The 26,582-nt window shown below is 38.3% G+C and overlaps 1 protein-coding gene across 5 annotated transcripts in view; it reads left to right on the top strand.

Annotated features, from left to right (window-relative positions):
- The window catches only part of NLN (neurolysin), a 99,563-nt gene extending 73,353 nt beyond the window's left edge, over nt 1-26,210 (top strand). For 3 of the 5 annotated variants that reach the window (XM_029217225.1, XM_029217223.1, XM_029217224.1), the window contains 5 exons: nt 3,266-3,467; nt 12,149-12,335; nt 12,870-12,998; nt 14,213-14,349; nt 24,255-24,572. In XM_029217225.1, coding sequence (XP_029073058.1) covers nt 3,266-3,467; nt 12,149-12,335; nt 12,870-12,998; nt 14,213-14,349; nt 24,255-24,389 — 790 coding nt within the window. In that variant the 3' untranslated portion in view covers nt 24,390-24,572. Of the gene's footprint in view, nt 1-3,265; nt 3,468-12,148; nt 12,336-12,418; nt 12,846-12,869; nt 12,999-14,212; nt 14,350-24,254 lie in introns of those variants that run through there. The other 2 variants (XM_029217221.1, XM_029217222.1) reach the window with 2 other exon arrangements.
- The last annotated feature ends 372 nt before the right edge of the window (nt 26,211-26,582 follow it).

Consider the following 26,582-nt stretch of genomic DNA (forward strand, 5'->3'; position numbering starts at 1 on the left):
GGTTTAAAGTATATATCAATATCTTTAATCACGGTCTACCTTCAAGTTATATTTCTTATCATTTGTGCTATCGTTGGCCTACATATTATTTTCACATATGCTTAACACCCAGTGCATTGTTAGTATTATTGATTAGTCAACTATTATTCACAGCAATTCAAAATAGATTGTAATATATCTTCATTTATTATATTTTCAGCACTAATTGCTTTGTAATTACAAGTTTAGAGTGGTATCACATCCCTTCTGCCTGAAGAACTTCCTTTAAAATCTCTTGTAGTTCACGTCTGTTGGTAATATATACCAGTTTTTTTGAGAAAGTCTTTACTTTCTTTCATGAAATATATTTTTTACTATTTATAGAATTCTGGGTTCACAGGTATTTCCTATCAGTACTTTAAAGATGGCATTCCATTGTCTTCTGGCTTGCATAGTTTCTGACAAGAGATTGGCTGTAATTCTTACTGTGTTCTTTTTGTGTTCTTACTGTGTTCTGTACTGCATTCTTTTCCTCTGACTGCCTTCAAGATTTTCTCTTTCTTCCTCTCTTTCAGCAGTTCCATACACTTAGGCATATGGGATAATTTTTTCTTTTTTTGGTTGTTTGCTTTGTATTTGTCTTCCTTGGTGTTCTTCAAACTTGTTGGATCTGTGGTTTAGTGTTGTTAATTTTGGAAAATTCTGAGCTATTCTTTTGGTTTTTGGGGGGTTTTTTTGGCCCACACCACGCAGCTTGCAGGCTTTTAGTTCCCCAACCAGGGATTGAACCCAGGCCCTCAGCAGTGAAAGCACAGAGTCCTAACCACAGGACCACCAGGGAGTTCCCTAATTTTGGAAAATTCTCAGCTATTCTTCAAATATTTCTTCTATCCTGTTCTCTATTCTCCTTCTGAAATTCCACTTATATATATAATAGATCATTTGATATTGTCCTGCAGCTCTTGAGTCTTTGTTTTGTTTTGTTTTTTGTTTTCGGCACCCTTTTAAAAATCTTTGTGTTTTAAGGTAATTTCTATTGGCCTATCTTTTGGTTCAGTGATTCTTCCCATGGCTGTGGGAAGTCTATCAATGAGACTATCAAAGGCATTCTTCATCCCCATTACTGTGCTTTTTATTTCTAGCATTTTCATTTTATTCTCATAGTTTCTAGCTCTCTCCCAAAATTATCCATCTGACTGTGCATTTTCCTCCAGAATCTTTAACATTTAACATTTAAATTATTGTAAATATTCTGTCTGATAGCTCCAACATCTTTGTCATATCTGAGTCTATTTTTCTTGCCCTCTTTGCCTCTTGACATTGTGTCTTTTTTCCTTGCGTCTCCATGTGCCTTATAATTTTTTTTTAAGTCAGACACTTATATAAGACAGAAAAGACTAAGGTAAATAGTTTTTATACCTGGCAGTAGGCACATACGTACTTCTGCTAGGCCTTTAATGTGAGTCTTTAACTCATTCCATTTAGTAGTTGAGCTGGGTTTGGACCTTGTTATTGCTATGGTTAACCTCAGTGAACCCAAAGCTTCAGATTCCTGTATGTGTTTAGGATGAGAGCTTATTTGCCAGAGTTTTTCTCAGTGTCTGTTCCACTTAGTTTGAGGTTGTTCATTTGTGCTGTGCCTTAGAGCAGGTCTCTTTTCATGCTCTTGTTCCTCTCCCTGCAGTAGACTGCTATTGTTTATTACTGGATGCCTATTAGCCTGGAAAGGTGGGGTGGGGGTCTTTTCTGTTCAGTCTTACCCTGGGTCTGAGGAGTAGACCTATATACTGATACTGCCCCACCCTCAGCTGTAGGTCTGGGCCCAGGATGTTTTCCTGCCCTACCTTCAGGAGTAGAGTGTTTTTTTGTGTTACCATCCCCCCAGCGGCAGTGGGTTTTTACCAGTTCTCTTAGGGCAACAGGGTTTGTTGCCTTTCCATGAGAAGTTCAAGGCTCGTGTCCACTAGGAGAGAGGTGAAATGGATCTAGGCAATGCTCCCTTCCGCCAGGCTTGCATCAGCACTGATTCTTTTCCAGAGCTCTCATCCTGCCCCTGTCTTTTTTGTGTGTACTCAGTGAGGTCTAAGGAGAAGACCCTGCAAATGGATGCAGAATTTCCCTTATCTAATAACTCCTAGTGGTTCCCTATTTTTGCTGGTTCACCATCAATCTTTATCAATTTGTTAAAAATTTTCTTACTGCTGTCTGCAGTGTCTGCCCCAGGTTAAAAACAAACAAACCAAAAACCCAAAAAGTGCTTGCTTCCTTTCTCTTTCTCCTTGGAGGCATCTGTCTTAGATGGATTGTAGGTTGGTTGCCCTTCAACCTTCACTTTCTGATGGGTTCAAGAAAAGTTGTGATTTGCAAATTGTCCAGCATGTTGTTGTAAGAATAGGAGCAATGCCCTTTTCATCTTTCTACATCTTAATAGGAAGCAGTAAAAAGACTAGTTTGTTTTTGTTTTACCTGAATAACTTCAGCAGGAAAAAACAGTTATGAGTCGCCAAGAAAAGATAATACAGAAAAAGATATACAAATCAAAACATCAAACTAAAAAATTCACACTAAACCTGAATGTACGTTCATGTTCTGAGCAAAGAAAAAAGGAGGAAACCTATCCCTGTAATAAAGTCTAATGGCCCATAGCTTTTGAGAGCTACCATCACTGGTATCACATTGTCCTAGAATAGATGACTTTATAGTATAATTTATGCTTTTTCCAAGGCTAAATAAAAGCATTCTGTTTCAAAAAAGGCCTGTCTGGCTTATAAAAGGAGCTCATTTAATTATGAGTACTGATTCTTCCCTCCTTGAATAAAAGAACAATATTACTGTCTGGATTTTAGTTTTTATCAGTTTTTTTTAATCAATTTTAACTTTAAGGAAAAACTACCTAGTAAGTCAAACTCCATTATTTCACTTTTGCTTCAACACTATTTAGTGTTTAATGACTCTATCTTTGAAGACGAAAAGCAACAGCTTGTTACAATAAATTGGACATTCAGCTGTACCCTACTTGTGGTGTATATTCTTAATTCTTATATTAAGATTTCAACAAAAGAAACCTTGGAAATATAACTCATATCAAGTGATAGTGGGGCTTTTGTTTGTCTAGTTTTCGTTGTTTCATTTCAACAAAACATCGACCCACTTTGTAAAAGGTGAATTAAATGTTTCAAAGCATTTCCTGTTATCAAATATGGTTAAATGACCGAGAGAGGCCATGCCAATGTTGTTGCTAGAGAAGAGTGTTTGTATCTCACCAACCGTGCTTCTGGTTCCTTAGGGAAGGAAAATATAACCACGCAGCCTGCTTTGGTCTCCAGCCTGGCTGCCTCCTGCCTGATGGGAGCCGCATGATATCTGTGGCTGCCCTCGTGGTGAACTTCTCACAGCCACTAGCAGGTCGTCCCTCTCTCCTGAGACACGATGAGGTGAGGACTTACTTCCATGAATTTGGTCACGTCATGCATCAGATTTGTGCACAGGTGAGTGATTTTTTTTTTTTATGGTAGACCTACTAACTGCTTTTCCAGACTTTTTTTCCACCGATGTCAGGTTTCTCAACATGTTTCTTAACATGTTTTCTCAGAAGCTGAACATGTTCAAAAATTTCATAGGCCTTCTGCAAAAACACGAAATTTTTCTTACTATGTTTTCACAACATACCTTTACTCAGAGATTGATCCACTAATGAAAGAGCTTCATTGAATACCACCCTATGAAAAAAAAAGAAAACTGTTGTTAAGGAAGGGTTACAAATACTGTGTTTTTTCCGTTCAAATGTTTTCCTCATAGGAATTTGGTGTAAGCTTCAGAGATAAACTGTGCTGTAATCTGTCTCTTCTGCTTATTAATGCTTTGTTTAGTTCAATGGTTTTCAATCATACAGACTCTGTACTCCTGTTTTAATAATAAATATTTTGTAACACCTTCCTTTACTAGCCTTCAATTAAAATCACAGATAGCACGGTATAACCATGGGGAGAATTTACTAAGAAAGAGAATGTGTGTGTGCAGCGGATTGCAACTAATTTCTCTTTATTTTTGAAAATGAAAAGTGTATTTATTCTAAACTTTGTAACATAGTCCAGTAAACTAGGCCCACACTATTCTAGGATGAACCATATGAACATGCCAATATTTAACTGCTGTTGACATACGAAAACATCTAGTTCAGTTGTTCAGCCTAACAGTTTAAAAACTGATATTTACAGAAGTAGAGGGACAGTTTTCCAAATTTGAAATCTCCATGCATCTCTAAAGATGAACTTTTTAGAAATAACCTCTTTATCAGAATAGTTTTAGATTTACAGAAAAGTTGTAAAGACAGCACTCTTCACCCTGTTTCCCCTGTTGTTAACATCTTATAGTATATTTGCCACAACTAAGAAGCTAACAGCATTGGTACAGTACTCCTAACTAAACTCAACACTTTATTTGGATTTAACTAATTTTTCCCTAAAGGTCTTTTTTCTATACAGATAATTTTTTTTTAATCTATGCAATATCCTCACTGCATAAAAGAAAGCATTTTGTTTATGTTTTTCAAATTGTAATGCCTGGGCATGGCTGTGTAGTAAGACATAAGGAAGTAGTCAGGTTATACGTGAATGACCCCGAATCTTGCAGCAAAAACTGCAGACTGATACTTAAGCGGTTTGTTTTGTCCATTCAAGTCCAAGAATGGTATAGCCAGTTGTCTTAGTTCAGATTGCTATAACAGAATACCATAGATTGGGTGACTTAAAAATAACAGAAATTTCTCACAGTGCTGGGAGCTGAAGTCCAAGATCAAGGTGCTGGCAGATTTGATGTCTGCTGAGGACCTGCTTTCTGGTTCAGAGATAGCACCCTCTCACTGTGTCCTCACATAGTGGAAAAGAGCTCTCTGGGATCTCTTTTATAAGGCACTAATCCCAACCATAGGACTTCACCTTCATGACTTCATCATCTCCCAAAGGCCCCACCTCCTACCGTCATATTGGGGGTTAGGTGTCAACATACGAATTTAGGGGTGGGACACAAACATTCAGGCCTCAATAGTGACATGATTTTCCAAAATGGTGACTATCTCTTGGGACACTTCCAAATAGAAAATAATCTTACTTTGATTTACACGATTGATTCTAGTAGTTAGAGTCTTGGAAACTTTAAGTGTGCAAAAAAAATTTTGTAAAAATATGTGCAATGGAGTTAGTTTCTAGGCTCACTTAATTACAGATTTTTCATTGATATGAATGTCCAACAGGGCATATGAATGACATGCAGAATAGGGGACAATTTTTTATTGTCTTGACATGTGCAGTTCAGTCCTGGACATCCAGCATCCCACCCCCAGAGCAGCCCCTAATCATTGTAATAATAACCAAAAATGTACCCACTCTTTTCCAGAATACTACTATCACTTTTGTTAAAAAGAAGTATTTAGTTCTTTCAACATTTTATCTTTACATCCTGGTGTTTCCATGTTTTATTTTAAAAAACAGAGGGGACTCCGTATGAATCTATTCAGATAAATAAATCCTAATATACTGATATAGCCATTTCTACTCTCTGTTTAATCCAAGGAAAATAAAGCTTTCAGAATAACCTAAATTTTCTTTCTTAGGTAATTTTAAAGTCTGTTTTCACAGCAATAGGGTTCCTGAAATAATTATTTTCCATCAGTGTTCATTCTATGACTGACATTTCCTTTAATTAGGATAAGTCTAGGTTCCATTTTTCTCAAGTGTTTTTATGAATAATTTGGAAAAGTCACATATTTTTCTTAATTTCAGACTTAGGTTACTTAGATTATCTAAGATCTTAGTTATGTATTTGTACACAGATAAACAATAGTCTGCTTTTAGAATAGTGGATTTTAACTTCTTTGGATCTGAGAACCTATGAAAATATGATTTAAGCTATAGATACCTCTTCCAGAAAAATGCACATTCACTTATACAGTCAGATTTCTACCTGGAATTTCAAAGGGTACACCAACCCCCTGAAGCCCAGACCATACTGAATTCCAAGTTAAAAACTGGGTTAGAGCAGTTTCCTCCTTTATTTGGATGTTAATTATTAGCTAGTGATTTCTGAGGAAGTAATTTGGTGTCTTAATCACATTTATTAAAATACTGATCCTCAAATAGGGGTTTGCATGCTTTTGATGCATGTTCTTGTTTTCAAACACAGCCCTCTTATAACCTTAATATTGTATGCTTATCATGTATTCACGATACAGTTCTCTACAACTCTGTTATTCTCATTATTTCTTACATTAATTTTGATTCTTTGAAATACTCATTTTAGTACTGGAAAATAACTGTCCTGGTATTACTTCATTTTAAAGCTCTGTGACTCATGAATGAAATGTATATACATATATATATGAATGAACTATACATGAATATATAATTATATATATGACCAAACATATATATGACTGAACTACACACATGAATATCTATGAATCAATATGTATACTGATATTCTGCTGATAGCATATTTACTGTTGATCAATATATATACTGATGAATGAAACATAATGTATGTTTCATATATACACGTATATATGAATCAGCTATATATATGAACATATAATTATATATATGACAACTATACATATGAATATATACATGAATCAGTGTATATACTGATGATGAATGATGTCTCTTTCTTGAAACAGTAGATTATATTCAATTCTTAGAATTTGCCTAACCTCCTTCTTGAACACGAAATGTGTCATACAGATGAATAGTGTATTAGTACAGTCCCTTGCCTGGTCATCACCTAATGACATTATCTTTGAAAAATCTCGTTTGTCTGTTAATCCTTTCAAATGTCCTGTAACGTTTTAAGATCTTCTAAAGTAATGTATTTGAAACCAGTGATCACTGCTTTTGTCTTAAAAGTAACAGATGCAGATCCATATATTTGCAGCTTTATAATGATTTCAAAACCTTTTGTACTGACCTAAAGTAGATGGCAGTGAAAAAGGAGTTTAATAGTTTCTGTGTTCAGTAATACTTCTGACTTATCTGAGAAATATATAGTGAATTTATAAGTTTGCCATACATATTCAGTAGATTGGTTTTAAGATATGGCAGCCAAGTGTTTGAGTTCTCCACTGTGGCAGTTTGCAAGTTTGATGACCAGAAGAGCTTCCTAGAGCCTGTCATAGTAATATTTAAATATGTCAGCAGGAACATCCAGTTTTCAAACATGTAGATGGACTAGTTCAAGATGTCTACTATCTCATCATTCAAGAGAATGAGTTTCACTCATATTTTTGTGTTTACACTACAGGGTAGATAATTTTGAAGATAGCAGTCAGGAAGCGGCATCCTTAGTATCTGTTCGTGTTTCATGGCTTTATTGTGGTTTGGGCGTCAGTAATCGCTGGACTTTGGAACTTCCTGTAGAAAAGAAGAGTAATGCTTCTTAACAGCCTCCATTGTGATGTCTCTGTGTTGGTTGTGCATTAAGAGCAGTAATGAGTTTTGGACTGTTAGATACCGTTATTTTAAAGCAACACATGAGAACCACAATAAAGCCTTATTAAAGTGAAAGAAAAACTTCACATTTCAAATAATCTGTTAATTTCATCCAAAGACTAGTAGAGCATCTTGTCTGCTTTAAATATTGTGGACTAGATGCTGTTTTAAATAAATGTAGCCTATATCAGTTAGGAAGGCACCCTAGTGTTATGAAAAGAGCACTGGATTAAAAATCATCCGTGTATTTGTAGGCCTGGCTATGTGACTTTTGGCACGTTTTCTGACCTCCTTGGGCCACCTCTTTTTTCTTATTCATAAAATAAGAAACAACAGTTCTCATATCTGCTTCCCTGGAGTGCTGATGAGATTAAATAATGTGTGGAAAGGTACTTGGGAAAGAATAAAGTGCCATACATGTTTGAAGTGTTCTTGTAACTATGCTTATATATAATTCAACTCTTTTGAAATCAATAAGTAGCATACAGGTCATAATTTGAGACGGGGGAAAAGATGGCCGTGAGGAAAAGCACTGTCACTTCAGATTTTAAAGAGTTCACAAATGCTTACCCTCCATGGGCTTTGGGTGAAGATCTGTGGAAGGTGATTGGAAAACATCACATTTGTATTTTTGTTTTAATGATTACTGCCTACTTAGAAGTTTGATTCCTGGAGTTGGAGCAGAATGAGCACCTTATTTATGTATTTATTTATTTTTGAAAGTATCCTTTTTTTTTTCTTTTTGTCCGAGCCACACAGCTTGAGGGGTCTTAGATCCCTGACCAAGGATTGAACCCAGGCCTTCAGCAGTGAGAGCACAGAGTCCTAACCGCTGGAACACCAGGGAGTCCAACAGAATGAGCAGTTTAGAGTATTGGCAAAGGTGGAAGATTAGATTAGAAAAATCTTCTGCAGATAATGTGTTGCTTCACATGTCTTAAATGATGGTGGTAATACTGACCTGTGGAACTATAGGACTGTTGTAAAAGTTAACAAAATGTTATTCAGGTTCTCTTTATTACTGTTTTCATTGCCAGTGATTGCTAGGTATATGTGAAGTTAAAAGTATGACCTTTAACCTTCTGTTTATAGCAAAGCCTAGGAGACAGTGGCACTTTTTTTCTCCAATGCCTTGTTACTTAAACTTCATCATCCCTGGATTTAGGGGTAGATCAGACAGGGGACATGGAAGGACTGCTAAGAAATCAATAGGGGATCATCTCAGACAGCCAAGGTCCGCTCTCCTGAGCCCTGTTCTTTTTCCTCAGCACAGTACACACTTATTGACTTCAGCAACTGCCTTTTCTTTGAGCTGAGATTTGCTTTCATGAAAATAACACTTTAGTTGTAAATGCTAAAAGCAACCAGTCTCAATTAGAACAATAACCCGTATAGGATTTGGTCTTTAAAGCTCGCATAACTTTTTGAGCTTTAGTTTATATAATTTTGCTCCAGCTCTCACTGTGTTGTATCAATTGAGAAATTAATCTCTGTAGCATCAAGTCATTTGTTGTAAAAATCTATAACGGAGTATATTTTAGGCATCCGACTGTCTGTTTTAAAAGATAATATAGAAAAGTCTCATCGTTTTAGACAACTTTCTTCCTCTCGAGAACTTCTAACTAAACAGGAATCTAGTTTACCTTGTTTTCTAGGCTTTTATTGTCAAAATATTTCCTGCAGCAATAATGCTCATAAGGTACTGTATTCAACACCATTGAATTATTCATGTTGAAAACTGTATAAAGTACTTCTTGGGTTCTTTGGAACCTACAGTTGAAAACTGGGGAGTGGTATTTGCCGGCTGGTCATCAATGAGTAATGGAATTCAACAGCCAGGCTGTTTTGCACGTCAGGTCCCCATCAGGCTGCTGGATCCTAAGACTTGCCCATGGTTTCCTTGTGGATGTACACAGTGACTGACTGTGGGTTCCTTAGCACGTTCAAATTTAGTTATTTGCTGGGAATTGAGCTTTTGGATTTTGTAAGTTCTTTGTCCTCCTCATTTGAAAAATATTTAAATGGTATTGCCCAAAGGGCACACAGAGAAACAGCATGACTTTCGGGAAATTAGTAAGCAGTAGAGTTATTTTTAGGTTTTACTCCTAGCAAACATTTCCTTTTGTTCTTTAGAAGACATTGTTGATCTGTTCATTCATGTGCTGTGCTCTCTCCCCAACTACAGGGTGGCTTCAGATAGAATAAACCCTCTCTTCTCTACTCTGCGTGACAGAATTGTGTTAATTCTCATTTAATTTTAACTCATGAGTTATTCATTTGTTCATGTTTTTCTAGGTTCTGAAATACCACTGCCACCACCAAATACACACATACATTTCATTGTTATTTGGGGTTGATTTTCCCTCTCATCAGCAAATACTAACCAAAAATGTTCACACAAGCAGGATATACAAAATTTATATTTTTTTCAAAATATTGTACAGTGATAGTTGATGGTGTGATTTTGTCTTTATTTACTTATTTTACAACTATGATATTTAGGAAGTTATGCAGTTAGTATTACAGAATCCCAAATCCAGGATAGATGGTTACAGAGGCTGGCCTTTACACCTCAATCTCATGTTTGAACTTTGAAAAATCTTCCAGTATATAGAGGAAATCAGATTTTTAAGGAAGCACACTGAAACCTCACTTTTACTATTCACATAAAGGCAAGTTTGATATAAGACTAGATCCAAGATGATTTCATCAATTTGTCACATCGTAATTTAGCCTTTTTTTCTTTGATTTTTCTCTGAGATAGAGCGGTATAATAGCATTTGTGGTTAAAATTGGGGTTCTGTAGTCCGACCACCTGGTTTAAAATCCTAGTTCTACCATTAATCTCAGTATACCTCAATTTCCTTATCTCATAAATGGAGATTACAGGGCTTTATACAATTGTTTTGGAATTTAAATCAGATAATCCATGCAAAGAGCCTAGCAAAATGCCTGACATAGTAAAGTCTCCATAGATGTTGGCTATTATAATTATTGTATAAAATTATTTTATCTATCATGTTGGATGTAGTTTTTTTTAGAAGATTATATACAAGAAAGTGGCAAAATACTCAGTTTTCTGGAGCCCTTGACTCTTTACCTGTAAGAATTTTTTATGGGGATAAAAAATTATTTACCTGTCCTCAAACAGAGTTTACCTAATTCCAGTGCCTAGTGAATTTAGTTTCCCTTGGCCCTTCAGTAGTTGCAGCTCTTCATATCTAGAATCAGCACAATTATAATAGGAAGTCAAGCAAAACATTTTTTTTTCATAAAGAGAGGAAGGCAGAATGTGAGGTGGCGTTGACATCTGTGCCTCTGCCCTGGGCCAAAAACAGAATGGTTATTTGCTTCTGATTTGGCAACCAGCCTGCTGCCTTCTCCAGTGGTTAAGTCGCCTTCCTTTCCCTTTCTTCCATTTAGAGCCCCAGGGATGATGAAGTCAGAGAGAGAAGACTGGGATGTGAAGCATCTAAATAGGGAAACAGGACAGAGGTTCAGGGAAAGATAACAGAATAACCCCCATTCTGCTGCTGACCCAGTTGGGTAAATGCTAAATATTCCTCTGCCAATGGCAATTTTACATGAGTTCTCTGGACGGTGTGAAGGTTGAAAAACACCAGCCTGTCTAGTGAATTCCCATCTTTCTGCTCAAGAGCTTTCTAACATCTGATTCAACAATTTACTAAACTTTCCTTTTTTATATAAAACTTTTTTTTTTAACGCTTAGCCCACACCCTCAGAATAAGTCCTTTATTTTTACAGTGGGTACTTTAACTTCTGAGTATATCAGTTGTTTCTCTTTTCTCATAGCTGCATTTAACTCACCTCACTTGCCAACTATTATAGTGCTAAATCCCACTGAAGGGGCTTCTTGTTTTAAGGTAACATCTTCTACCCAATCTGAGAGGTACAGCTCTGGCTTTCTACAACACGGTTGTCTTAGAAACACTTATTTAAAGTTTAGAACACAAAACACCACACACATGAAAAGGGCATCTGTCTGTAATGTTGTAATTTAACTCTTTAACTGATTTAGATGGAAACTTGAGTAGTTAAATAATAGACTGATGAATGCCCCAGAAAGGCATGTATTGAGTAAACAAAGATATGCAAATAGAAAGGGGAGCTAGGGAGAGACTTGTCTTAGATCTCTTGGATCTCTTCATTTTTAATGGGAAATTCCTTTCGGTTTTTGTTTTGTTTTGTTTTGGCCGCCCTGTGTTTTGTTTTGTTTTGGCTGCCCTGAGTGGCTTGTGGGATCTTAGTTCCCCAACCAGGGATCGAACCCGCACCCTCAGCAGTGAAAGCGCAGAGTCTTATTAACTGGACTGCCAGGGAATTCTAATGGGAAATTCTTTTAAAATATTTTTACTTTCAAAGCTTAAGGCTTCTTTTAACTTAGACTGATTTATTTTCAGTTATGATTTCTTAATGATTGTTTCAAGTGTGTTCTGTGATTCAAAAGAATGAAATATTAATTTAATAAAGGGTCTTTGGGAGTTATTTTTCAGGCTGCTTGGCTACTGTGTTTTATTTTCAATATAAATTTGAGGTTATCCTAACCATTCAAAGAAGCAGTTGACTCTGATTCTGATTTAAGTTTTGCTGAGTCTTAATTATAATTCATCATATATGTAGTTTTCATTCAGTGCTTTTTAAAAAAGACCTTTATGTTTACTTTTTAGACCGACTTTGCACGATTTAGTGGAACAAATGTGGAAACTGACTTCGTAGAGGTGCCATCACAAATGCTTGAAAATTGGGTGTGGGATGCTGATTCCCTCCGAAGACTGTCAAAACATTATAAAGATGGAAGCCCTATTACAGATGATCTGCTTGAAAAACTTGTTGCTTCTAGACTGGTCAACACAGGTATGACTTATAATTTTAGAAAATAAACTAGAATTGCTTAATGGAGAATTGGTGGCATCTTTTTTTTTTTTTTTTTTTTTTAGGTAAGAAGTGGATTTATTTAGAGAGATACACATTCCATAGACAGAACGTGGACCGTCTCAAAAGGCAAGAGGGGCACCAGAGCATGGGGTCGTCTCAGAAAGTGAGAGTGGCCATGAGAGAAACACACTCCACAGACTGAGTGTGGGCCTTCTCAGAAGGCAAGAGGCCTGCTGCATCTTCTTCTATAGAACTTATTTCGTCTTTTGTAATGATAGTACCCCCAGAGTGTTAATATGAGAAGGGAAGACTGCAAAGTATATTGGAATACTGAACCCTGAAATTATGTCCAAGAAAAAAAAAATACATCTTTTAAACCTTAAATAGAATGAGATGTCTTGCTCCGATTTTGCAATGAGTACTACAGGAATCAGTTTTTGAAATCTGTGATGTATGATTAGAACACGTAGTTCTCTCTTCTCCAAAACATGTCCAACATTCTTATGTTATTAGGTCTCCTGACCTTACGCCAGATTGTTTTGAGCAAAGTTGATCAGTCTCTCCATACGAACACTTCGCTGGATGCTGCAAGTGAATATGGCAAATACTGCACAGAAATTTTAGGTGTTGCAGCTACTCCAGGTACGTAAATACGATCACTAAAAGTTCACTCTTCCTGTGAAGCACAGGGTATACTCCTAACACTGCCAGAGAAGGTAGAGTTTGTCAGGCAGGTTGCCTAATATAATTTGCTTCTGATTTCTGAAATCAGGCCATGACTTTCAGGTCAGCATACTCTGTCCTCAGAGTTATCCTGTCCAAATGTGCTTGAAGGGGAGGCGGCGCCAGCTTTGCAGCATTTTAGTGTGATCAGGCGTGAGCAGTCGGCCTCCACCCCAGAGCAGAGAAAGCCACTCCCGTTTGGCAGCACCGCCTGGCTCTGCCCTCCCTGTATGCACCATGACTTCCCTAGGGTTTCGGTAAGATGTTGCCAGAAGGGGCAGTTTGAGAGAAAGGCGCAAGCTTCTACCTTGTGTCTGATTCTGCTTCTGAGGTCAGTTAAGGCAGTTTGACCAGCAGTTTCTAACCTGGTATTATTTATGAGATTCATGTGAGTGGGTGGGAGATGCTCAGACATATGCTATGTTACATTTATGTTTGTATATTTTAAGCAAACATGTAGCTGTACGTGTATACGTAGTTGGAAAGGTGAGTTTTTTCTATCAAAGAAATTGTTGTTTAATTGAATCAGTCACATTTATACCGATATTAAAGGTCAGAATAGTCCATTGAGTTCATCCAGGCTCCTCGCTTCCTTTTGTGATCTGTTTCTAGTAGACTGAACAGCAACTTTGTGCCTCAGGCCACTTGGACAAATTCCTTTTGTAAAGTAGCCCTAGAGGTAGATTGAAATGGTAAGACCTTTTTAGCTCTTCACGTAAAGAGTTCTTTTTCAGTAATTATGAACCTCAAATAAGTGCCATACTAATACGTTTCAGATATAAATAGGTGTGACAAAGAGTAGGCTTAATATTATTAGAGTATTTGTAAGACACATAGTGTCTAAGGGATAAGAAAGGAGCGAGTTGTCTGATATGTGTGGACAAAGCCTCTGAAACTATTGTTAGGCATTCCAGAGCTTAGGGCCGAAACCAGCTCTGAGGCGGAGCTGTCATAGGAGAGAAGTTTGTAAACATCTTGGCCAACGGCACCCATAAACCCAGGGAGTACTAGAGGTGAGGACCTACCACTGTCTCCTCCCACAGCTGGACTCCCCATAGGGAAACCTTAGCTAGCTGAGAACCTGCTATTTAACATTTGCCATCACACTGATTGAAATGTATCTTTCTTTAAAGGCACAAATATGCCAGCAACTTTTGGACATTTGGCGGGGGGATATGATGGCCAATATTACGGATATCTTTGGAGTGAAGTATTTTCCATGGACATGTTTTACAGCTGTTTTAAAAAAGAAGGGATAATGAATCCAGAGGTATTGTATTTTTTTTCCTCCTTTTGTTACTTCTGTAGTTGCCCCCTCCCCTTTAACTCCTAGTAAAAAAAATATTTATTACACCTAGATTTTTAGAGTAAGAGATCTGATAACAGATCTTAACTTTAAAGTCTGGCATCTTCTCACATCATCATACATCATTAAGTTGCTTTGTGTAAGTGATTAATCCTATAAGTTAAAGAAAAACCCTACTGCATTTTCTTGCTTATTAACATTCCAATATATTGCATAATTAAAATTCAAAGCTTTGTTTATGCATTTGAGCATTTATAGCTGCCAGTTTTGACATGTGCCATACAGTGTTTTAGTTTTATAGGAGGTTGGGAAAGAAAGGTGAACTCCTTCCTGATATAAATGGTCTGCCTATGTTTTGATATACTCTACACACTTTCATTATATATTTGCTGTGGAAGGCACCCTTCTTTCTGTGATGGGCATGCGCTGCCTACTACATGGTTTGTAACCTAAATGCCTTTAAGTAATTTAAGCTGCTTCATTAACCTGAGCCATTCCTTTCTGAGTACAGTGAATTGACTGCCAGGTGGCTGCCAGCCAAACCTTCCTGAGGTACAGTCCCTCACAGTCTCCACTCTTGCTGAAGACTCAGCTGTCAGATTATTTCTAGGGCTGATGGATTTTCCAGTGTGTTTTTCATTCTGTTTGATTTAGAAATTAGAAGAACAAATTATCAAAATCAGGTTCTCTGTGCTTATTTCAACCAACTGATCTGTTCTCCAGACTTTATGTTTCTAGATTACATACTACCTTACACATATGCACTGAAAAACATTGATGTAATTTAGGCCACCGTCCCTTCCCCCAACCCTTCGCCCCCAAAACACCACCTCCAGGACACTTACATTCTATAGACTAACCTTTCCAATCCCTGCATCTTCAGTCCCACCCTACCCAGGCTGTTAGGTCCCTGTGAGTCTCCTTCCACTCCCTGGCCACCCCACTTAAAACGATCAACCACTAACTTGTTCTCATAAATACCCTGACTCCTGCATGACCTTCAGCCAGTGCCCAGCCCTGGATTCCTCTACCATCTCACTTAGAGATGGTGACCTTGGAATTCAGTCTTCTGGGAAAGATCTTGCGGCTCCACTTAATGCCCCACTGCAGTCATGCTGTCGAACCTGCACTGGACCCCCAGTGTGACTCCACAGTCCTGCTCTACTTACCTTATTGGGGTCCCCACCCTCTCTCTCTCTCTCTCAGCAGATGCTCTCTCCTCTCTACTAAGAACATTAAGATTATTGACAGTGAGTACCTTCACCTTTCTTCCTCTTTCTGTACTTCAATATTTATCTTCTTTCCTCCTGTCTCAGGAGACATGTCTATAATACTAAGACTTACTGGTTTGCCATCTCAGGAAAAAAACTTACCACTGACTCTGATAATTTCAGTGCTACTACTCAGTTGTTCTTCCTTTCACAGCCTACTCTCTTGGTGTAAGAAACAGTTTCTGCAAACCTCTGTTTCCCGGCTTTTGCCCCCACCAACTGAACTGGAAAGTTACCCTCCCTCCAGAGTTACCTACCACTGATGATCCAATCGCCAACTCCCAAAGGCCCTCATCTACCTTTTGTTTTACTTTCTGCTTCTTGGTATTCCTCTCTTTGTCACAGCCCTTAGCTTAGCAAACAAATCCCTCTGCACTTCCCAGAACTCTCAGTGTGTCAGCCAAATTTGTATGTTCCCTTGTGTCTTTCCTCCTTCACAAATTTATTCATTGTACTTCTTCCACCTAAAACGTATGCCTTCCTTGTCTGTGCCTCTCCAAAATCGTACCATTCATAAAGGTCCTATTCAAATGAAATCTTCCAGATCATCGAAACCAGAAGTGATCTTTCCATTCTCTGAACAGAAGAGTGAACTTGGGCATGGGGTAAGGGTTTCAATAAGCTTTTTCTTGTGTCTGGAATGTTTAATATAACTATTATACAAAATGAAAAAAATCAGGTTATAAAATATTTTACACCATAGAATGAGAATTTTGATTTTAAAATATACATTCAGGAAAAAAAAGTACATCAAAATGTTGTCAGTTGTTATCTTTGAGTGGTAAGTTTCTGAGTATTAAATATTTTTCTGTACTTTTTATGGAGCTTTTTCATATTTTTACATAGAGCATGAATTATTGTAGAAATCAGAAAACAATGTTTAGAGAGACACAAGGTCCAGATATGCAGAGGTACAATTATGACCTCCACTCACTCTTAGTAGTTGGCGAGGCTTCCTGGCGTAATTGCTACAGCACCTCTTTCACCGCCCCTGGTCCGCTCACATGACCACATCCCCAGGAGCCTCCACTGTCTCCTCTCCTCTTCCCGCTGTCAAGGTAACAGCCAAAGTACTGATCCCAGTGGATCCCAAGGAACTTGCAGGTCCAGCAGGAGCCATCCCTGCCATTATGCTTCTGTGTACCTCCTTTTATCTCAGGCTTCACAGCTTGGCAGGCAGCCAGGCTACTCTTAATTCAGACAAAAGGGCTGGGTTGAATGTGGGGAAAGCAAGATTCCCTACAACTTGGAGTTGTTGCCTTGTGAGGTTAAAAACAGTTTTCAGTTTTACTAAAATTCTGAATTCAGCTGTACTATGAATTATTACTCATCTTATGCCAGGAAGCTGGCTTTAATCCCTTCTTTTTTCCTTCCTATTAAATACTCTGGAATATCATCATTTCTTGCTCCCCTGCTGTCACAGCAATAGTGAGTCTGGCTCCAGTGGCCAAGGAGAATCCCATTGCACCCATCCTCACGCTCTTCACTGCAGTGGCAGTTACGGGAATAGCTTTTTATTTTTTTATTTTTTAAATTATTTATTTATTTTTGGCTGCATTGAGTCTTCATTGCTGCACGTGGGCTTTCTCTAGTTGTGGCGAGCGGGGGCTACTCTTCGTTGTGGTGTGCAGGCTTCTCACTGCAGTGGCTTCTCTTGTTGCGGAGCACGGGCTCTAGGAGCACGGGCTTCAGTAGTTGTGGCTCACAGGCTCTAGAGCTCACGCTCAGTAGTTGTGGCACGCAGGCTTAGTTGCACTGCGGCATGTAGGATCTTCCCGGACCAGGGCTCAAACCCGTGTCTCCTGCATGGCAGGTGGATTCTTAACCACTGCACCACCAGGGAAGCCCAGGAACAGCTTTTTAAATAGCCATTCTATACCCTCCTACAGTGTACTGCTTGTTTGGTTTTGTTTTGATTTTTTTTTTTTATTTTTACAAATGTTTGCTCTAAAATAACACCCAATATACACAATTTAAATATCCATTTATTTAAAATTAACACTTTGGAATAACAATCCTGTTCTACAAAAAACTTCAGTCATTATTACAACTATGTTGTGATGAAGGGAAAGAATTTTTGTGGTATAAAGAAATACTGACTTTGATCTGAAGTCATGGGAATCAGATCAGTCACAATATATCATGCAGACTTTGTTGTCTCAAGGTCCCTCACACTCCCTAGTGTATATTTGGAGCATTTTGAGAAGATAGCAGGATGCCCCTTCAAGGAGTCAGTGCCTGCTATTCTTAGTCCCCAGCTCTAGAGAGGCTCGGGGCTGAAAGATGATGTATTGTTGACATTATTGTTCATGGTCATTAGTATCGACAAAAGAACACCTCCAGGCCCTCCCTCTGTAACCTCTTACCATCCTGCAAAGCCCAGGGTCTGGTTGAGAACCATTTCAGATCTTAACAAGCAGAACTATAGAAAGTGTGCTACTCACTGGGAAAACAGTAATGGGAAGGGTCAAATACAAACCTGCAGGCTTCTGAATATCAAATGTTAGCAATAGAATATTTTACAGTACAATCGTTTTTATTGTTTCGATGGCCTCTATCAAAGTGTTAGAACTGGCCACTTACCTGTAATAGCCTAAAAGTTTGCTACCTCTGGCTTTATCTGTAATTTTCTATGTTCTTCATAGTAAATAGGTGTAACATCTTGACTGTTTAATTAGTTTGTTAAATATTACCTAAAGCCTTCGTTTCTAGTAAACATGGAGAAGTTGTCTCAACAGACATACCTTTTACTTTTCCAACTCATCTCTTAAATAACTATGGAAGGGAGCTGCTTGGGAGTAACACTTTTCCAGCAAACTCTAGCTCTTTCAGGAGCCCTTTAAGGTTGCCAAATGTAGTTTCAAAATCTAGCAGCTAATCATAGTGTTGCAAGAATAAGAGCATTTTAACTAGGGCCATTTCTTTTTTTCTCTTTTTTTAAAATTAATTAATTAATTAATTGTTTTTGGCTGGATTGGGTCGTTGTTGCTGTGGGCGGGCTTTCTCTAGTTGCAGCAAGCGGGGGCTACTCTTCATTGCGGTGTGCAGGCTTCTCACTGTGGTGGCTTCTCTTGTGGAGCACGGGCTCTAGGAGCGCAGGCTTCAGGAGTTGTGGCACACGGGCTTCAGTAGTTGTGGCTTGTGGGCTCTAGAGCGCAGGCTCAGTAGTTGTGGCGCACGGGCTTGGTTGCTCGGTGACATGTGGGATCTTCCCGGACCAGGGCTCGAACCCGTGTCCCCTGCACTGGCAGGCGGATTCTTAACCACTGCGCCACTAGGGAAGCCTGGGCCATTTCTTTTTGTAAGGCAACTTCATTGTGGGAAAATTTCCTAAAAGGTAATAGACATTGTGAATTCAAAGGCAATTATATTGTTAACGCTAGAATGATGTTCCTCCTCTTCTGCATTTAGAGTAATTGCTAAGCTTTGTTTTTTTCCATCAGTGAAGAAGACATACAAGCAAGTATCACATGCAGAAAGGAATACTGAGAAAGTCACAATGCCATATGGAAGGAGCTAGATCTTACATGCAATAATAGACACAGAAACATAGGAAGAATCTTGGTTAAACAAGAAAAAGAATTACCTGACAGAAAGTGTTTTATAAAGCTAAGTATTCCAGGACTCTTCAAACAGAATCCTAGGACCAATTCCTGCTATAATATGTTGCAGAGAGAATATGAAATTCCTCTCCTGACAGTCTTTACAAATGGATTAAATTCTGCTTCAGCTTCCCCGATCTACCACCCCAAAGCTGATTTTTCTTACACTTCAACCTTTCCTAACAGCATTAAATTTTGCCTGATTTAAGGGACAAAGGAAGGAAATGGGATTGATTTCCAACCTACTTCTTGAATATTTACAATGCCAGACCTTCTAAGCCTTGAATCCCAACCAGCTGGAAGCAGTTTTTCTTCCTTTTTGTGTTACTACAGCCCTTCTTTGTGTTTCTCTTAGAGCTCTAATAATCTGCTTTGTTAATTGTCTATTTCTTTATCTCACCTCCTAGATCATAAGGCTCTTGTAATAGGAACTGTTTTGTTCATCTTGGTGTTTGTCCTCTGCTTCAGAACATTTAACTATTATTGGGCCCAACTGGTAGTTGCTCCAACTGCTTCCACTCTTCTGTCCCCCTACTACACACGACTTCCCTTCCTTTTTTGTCCAGATCTCCTCCCTCCCCATAGTTATTTATTCTTCCATCCTCACAAATTGAAACTTCGTTTAAGGTTTCCAGAAGACCTCTTTCACTCAAGGGAAGATTCCTACCACCATTCTTTGTTTCCGTCACCACCAATCTTTCACTCTCTCCCTCCTTCCTGTTTGTTGTCAAAGGTATTCTTTTTCTGCCCTCAACCTCCCCACCATCACTCATAAAAAACAAAGTATGTGCTGTTGGAAAGTTTACAGATGAGTTGTGGAAGGAAAGGTTTCAAAGTCCACTTTAAAAGCGGGCTGGTGAGGCTGGGAGATACCTGATCGTCATCACCGGTCCTTGGGTGGATGTTTTCTGCCCTGTTGCCTGTTAACTCAGCGTCGGAAGGAGATACCTGACTCCACTCCCTAGAGTCTGTCACAAGAGGAAGGAGAAAGAAGGGAGGGTTGGAAGGCTGTGGAAGCTTGCATGTGCTCCTTCAGAGAAGCCAGAGATGGCAGGAGACCCAATCTGTTTCCCAGTTTATGTGTTCTCATTGTTGGTAGATGATGGGTGTCCTTCATTCGGATAATTATGATTGCTCTTAAAATATTACCTCAAATAAAGGGCATAGATTCTTGCATAAAATGAGCGCCTTGTCTCTTCTTAGTATTCCTACTGAACTATATATTCTATTTTATACTAATAGTGGAGATGAAATCTCTTGTGCTTTTTTCTAGCTTTATTAGGAGACAGAACTAATTTTAAGGAAATGCTGAAAACAGGAATGCATTTGTTTCCCTGACTGTGTATAAGTGACTGAACTTAGGGGCGGTGTGAGGAGAAGGGAAATGAAAGGAGGGATGGATGACTACTTAGGTTTATTGAATACCAGCATATGGCAGGAATGGTTCTAGGCAGCAGGCAAGGTACTAAAATCATCTCCTCTAATTCCTCATACACTGAGGGAGGTAGGCATATTCCCACTTTACAGGTAAGGAAACCAAGGCCCAAGGCCACATAGCTGAGAATGAAGCCGAGATTCAAACCTGGGCCTGACTCCAAAACTCCTGATCCTGCTTTAGAAAACATCAGTGTTGGGGAATTCCCTGGCAGTCCAGTGGTTAGGACTCCATGCTTCCACTGCAGGGGGCACAGGTTCGATCCCTGGTCAGGGAACTAAGACCCCACATTGCTGCATGGCATGGCAATCAATCAATCTATCATCTGAACATTTTTAAAAAAAGAAAAAGAGGTACTTCCCTGGTGGCGCAGTGGTTAAGAATCCTGCCAATGCAAGAGACACAGGTTTGAGCCCTGGTCTGGGAAGATCCCACATGCCGCGGAGCAGCTAAGCCCATGCGCCACAACTACTGAGCCTGCGCTCTAGCGCCCATGAGCCACAGCTACTGAGCCCACATGCCACAACTACTGAAGTCTGCACACCTTGAGCCCATGCTCCGAAACAAGAGAAGCCACCGCAAGGAGAAGCCCACACACCGCAACAAAGAGTAGCCTCCACTCGCCGCAACTAGAGAAATCCGGCGTGCAGCAACAAAGACCCAGCGCAGCCAAAAATAAATAAAGTTTTAAAAATAAATAGATAAAAATAAATAAATAGATAAAGAAAAAGAAAAGAAGGAAAGAAGACATCAGTGTTAGAGAGGACTTGCACAGTTGCCAAAAGACACATGTTAACCTTCCAGGAGTAAAAACCACAGAAGTGACTGATGCTGATTTTCCTTCCCTGAACTAATAGGAGCTCCTACGCTATGCAAATCCCCCTGAACAATTTTTTTAGCATGAAAACTTTTAGTGGTTGCCTTAGAGCTTCTCTTCCTGCTTTGCTCACAGTTACAGTTCCTTAATTATATAAACACAGTAGAACAATTCACAGCAAAGACTCCTTCCACCTGTGGCATATGTCTCCCAAACAGTGTTCTCTCGCCCAGAGAAGCTGGTACCTTCCTAACACACAAATTTGCTTAAATTTTTTTTTTTTTTTAAAGAAAAGCAAGATCCGATTACCAAAATGACTCTTAAACTTTTCTCCAAACTTCATTGCAAAGGAAATGAAACTATTAAAAGACAATTGCTCTGTAATTCAGGAAATTGAATTAACTTGTTTGGAGCTATAAACAGGGGAGGACTTGCACTGCCCTGAGCCACATATTGTGAGACCAAACAGTGCCCTGCTCCACAGTGACTTTACGGCAGAGGAGGCATGAGCTGGCTCTTCACAGCAACGTGCAGCTCCTCTAACGCTTGCTTTTCTTTACTACCAACATTTACAGTTCTCTGTACAAAATGAGAATATTCTGGCAGATGTCCACATTTTGGTGATAATTTTTTTTACTTTATTTAAATTTTCATTACTGTTCCTATAATATTTGTGCAGTGAAATATGTCTTTTTACTAAATAAAAGACTCTCAGATCTTGAGCATTAAGAATTTCTGCAGGTAAATATTAATAATTGAGGTTACATGATAGGTACAAGAGGGTTCACTATACTGTTCTCTCTACTATTAGTATATATTCAAAATTTTTCCGTAATAAGTGGTTTAAAATATTTTTATCATTCAGATCAATTTAATTCACATTTTCTAAGTTCTTCCTATACTGCTTTGTCCAGAGATAACTGCCCTTCCTTGCCCCACCCACTAATCTAACACTGGTCAAATTTAGACACATTGGGGATTGAAAGAAAGGGAAGTGGGGTAAGCTGTGTTGGGCTCAAGAGCTCTGATCTGCTACTTCTTAGAATAATAAAGTCCATGATGAGAATAGCCATCACTCATATTTTAGGTTCTAGATCGCTACTCTAACAGTAATTAATTGATGCAGACCAAGCAAGAAATGACACATCTTTTTTTTTCTTCCTAAACAAAATTAGATCTAGCTCTAAACTGTCATTACCAGGGTTTTCAGGAAGTCCAATATCAGTGATTACAGGCCTGCACTTTTTAAGAAAATTTACTCAAAGCTTGTAAATAAGGCAACAAGATTGCTACTCGCCAGGCCCCAGACCTGTATAATAGCCACATGTAGCTACTGAGCCATTGAAATGTGGCCAGTGCTACTGAAGAATTGAATTGAGATGTGCTGTAAATGTAAAAAACACACTAGATTTTGAAGACATACCGCAAAAAATAAATCTCAATAGCAGTCTATATTGATACATGTTGAAATGATAACATTATAGATATACTGGTTTAAATAAAATATTTTATTAAAATTAATTTTACCTATTTTCCTCCCTTTTTTAGTGCAATTACTAGAACATTTAAAGATATATATGGACCACATTATATTTGTACTGGACAGTGCTCTCTAGAGTTTATAGGAAGTAACTTTGACTAATTGTTTACTCCTGATGAAGGCCCATCGGTGAAGTTAGCTCTTCGCCTGTAGATCATTAATAAGTTGAAGATTATTTCTGTTTATAACTGACAGATAACCCGGAAAGTTTTGATTTCATGACCCTTGTAAAACATTAAGTAGTTTTGTATCTAACCTGGTGGATTTCATTCATCAACATTTTATTTTCTTTAACAGTTTGACTAGACTTATCTCTGATGGTTGTACCAAGCAGAATCATTGTCATAAGTCAAAAATGAGATTACTTTTGTCTCCAGAAATTCTCAAGCTATTTATGTACTTGGAGAGACTATTAATGACTGTTCAAATGATATAATGGATATAAATTTGAGTGTTACTCTGTGAACTATTTTATGTGTAGATTTAGAATTAGGCTTCACTGAATTGTCTTGCCTTTCTTTCCTAAAAGGACGGTGAAAAGGAAGTGAAAATATTGAATAATGCTGATACTGAATTACAGTTGTTTGCTTTATCTGCTCATGTATGTGTGTAAATAAAGGCAAAGGAACTATGATGTGTTTTAAAATTCCAGACCTTGTCCCCAAAGAAAACTTTACAAAGGTCCTCCATCCCCATGCTGGGCCCACAGAAATGTCCTACCCTATACCACAGGACATGTGCTGTTGCCTTACCCCATAAGTAAAAAGGGTTTTTTTAATGAGCCCCTCATAAAAATATAGCAGAAGCCATTTTGACAGTAGCTGGGCTACTGTTTCCAAGTATACTGAACCCCTATTTGTAGCCTAATTGAACACTTGCTTTACTAACCCTTTTGAAATCGCATTTGGGATGGGATGGCAAATAGGAGCCTGTTCTATCTTCCATTTCGCTGTTTTTCGTTTGTCTGTTTGCTCACATAGTCAGCATGCTGCTGAGAGTCTAGGGAGACAAGACAGCAATAAAGGGAAGTGGTCTAAGCTCCAGATCTCTTAGCTACCAAAGTAAATAAATAATGCAGAGCTGCAGTCCAGGTGAGGGAGAACATCCAGACAAAGCTGAAGTCCCTTCTTCTCTTCTCTTTCGTATCTAGAGATTTGGGAAATTGCTATAACCATGAATTATTAGGCGTGTTTTATTTTATCAGGTTGGAATGAAATACAGAAACCTAATCCTGAAACCTGGGGGATCTATGGACGGCATGGACATGCTCCAGAATTTCTTGAAACGTGAGCCAAACCAAAAAGCGTTCCTAATGAGTAGAGGCCTGCATGCTCCGTAAACTGGGGATCTTTGGGAGCAGTCCATGTCTGGAGGACAAGCTGACATCATCTTGTGTTACTGGCCTGGAAACTGAAGGGAGTTTTGCAAATGAAAATGTAGATTTCTATTGACTTCCTTTTGTTTTTTGATTTGAAAAATTATACAGATGTAAATGGAATTATAAATATGGTGACCTAAGAAAAGACCCATTAGAAAATAATTGTACTATAAAATTTCATAAAAATGGATTTGATTTCGTTTTATAAAAGTTTCATATGAATATAATTTGATTTTTTTACTGTTGTAATCTAGATTACTATTATAATTAAGAATTTTTAAATTGAATCATATACATTATATACTTTGATCCTTCTTATATCTTGAAGTTTTGTACTTGGGATTTCTGAACTGATAAATGAATCACCACGTTCCTCTGTTAAATATTGCCTCAGAGCCTTGCATCCACTTTGACTCTGTCTCCCAGTAAAGTGTGACTGACCTCTTTGCCTGCGCACCTCAGGGCCAGGGGAATATGCCTCACTAATGCATTTATCTGTATTTCAGGCCTCATGATTTCTAACTTTCTGCCACACGTGAATAATGTTACTCCAATTGGTTTAGTCTTTTCTAACGTCCAGTCAGAGAACACCAGAAAATTATATGAGTTTTAGCGGAAATTACTTAACGCATATTGCAGGTTTTAATATCTTGTATTAGAGAATTTTGGATCTTGGATTAGAGGTTCATTTCCACTTCAGCATACAAGAGTGTCAGCCTTTCTGCATATTTGCCAATTAGAACACTAAAGCAAGTCCAAGGACATTTTTCTCTTCTCATGTTTCTAATAAGTGGTAGGGACTTTGCCTCCTTTACTGTACCCCTCACCCGAAGTGGCAGGTAGACATGTCACAAGGTCTATCCCGAGCGCCACAGGAAGAGAGCTGAAGCTGATATGGAGCGTAAAGGGTCCAGAAACTCCAGGAGAGGAGTGGGTTCTGCACAGAAGTGTTTGAGGACGGCTGCCCCAAGTGTTATGTGTGCTTCAGCTCAGCCATGGCAAGGAGGCTCTTCCATGGCTTATTTTGTCTGGTGATTGTAAGTGAACCTTTGGATCACTTTAATTCTCTTTACTGTGGGCCTAAATTCCAGTTCTTCAGCAGACCAGGAAACTCACGTACTTATTTTTCCTCTAGGAGTCTACTCAATGAAGAAAGCAAAACAGGATAATTTTTTTTTAATTAAAAAAAACTAATTTTGAATGTATGCATTCTTCACAGGACTTCTAATTGTTGTCCAGTGTGTACCTGAGGTATGACTTTGCTGGCCAGGAACAAAATTAGAACCTTTCCATTCTCTAGTCCAAATGGACTTTGTGCTAAATAAAAAAAAAAAAAATTATGCTGCATAGTCAAACTGTAGACAGCAGGAAAAATCAAGAGCTATAGAGACACAGAAGAAAATTCAGATTATTATTGTCAAACAAATACCCTTAACATCAAGGAAATCCCACCCTCCCTTCTGAGACAATTGCCTGGCCCTCTCTCCCCGACATTTGTTCAGCATCACCACCTCAGGTCCGTGAAGCTGGGTTTTTTTTTTAGGGGGGGGGGGGGCGGGGTTGGTCTGAGCAATGTATGATACTTTTCTCACATTTGTTTTTTTCCGGACTGTTCTGTCTTCCAGTTTCAGGCAAAAACTCTCTTCAGCTTTTTCTATCGCCCAATGCGTCTCCTTAACAATAACTTTATCATTTTAAATCTTAACTTATTTCACATGGAAAAACTAATACTTGGTGTGAAAAAGGCTGCACACAATAAAATTACATTATTATCCATGAGAATGAACTCACATTTCTTTCATACTTTAATGTTAAAACTGAAATGCATAAGAAAACAAAAGTGCTGTGGTGTTCTTTTTATTTAGGGTTCACATCCAGTATTTAGAATCTACCGAAGAACATAATGTCCATCAACAGATGAATGGATAAAGAAGATGTGGTACATATATACAATGGAATACTACTCAGCCATAAAAAAGAACGAAATAATGCCATTTGCAGCAACATGGATGCAACTAGAGATTATCATAGTAAGTGAAGTAAGTCAGAAAGACAAAGACAAATACCACATAATATGACTTATAGGTGGAATCTAAAATATGACATAAACGAACCTATGAAACAGAAACAGAATCACGGACATAGAGAACAGAC

Source organism: Monodon monoceros, unplaced genomic scaffold (assembly GCF_005190385.1).
Source record: "Monodon monoceros isolate NGI ecotype Baffin Bay Population unplaced genomic scaffold, NGI_Narwhal_1 Super_Scaffold_12, whole genome shotgun sequence".
NCBI classification, from domain to species: domain Eukaryota; kingdom Metazoa; phylum Chordata; class Mammalia; order Artiodactyla; family Monodontidae; genus Monodon; species Monodon monoceros.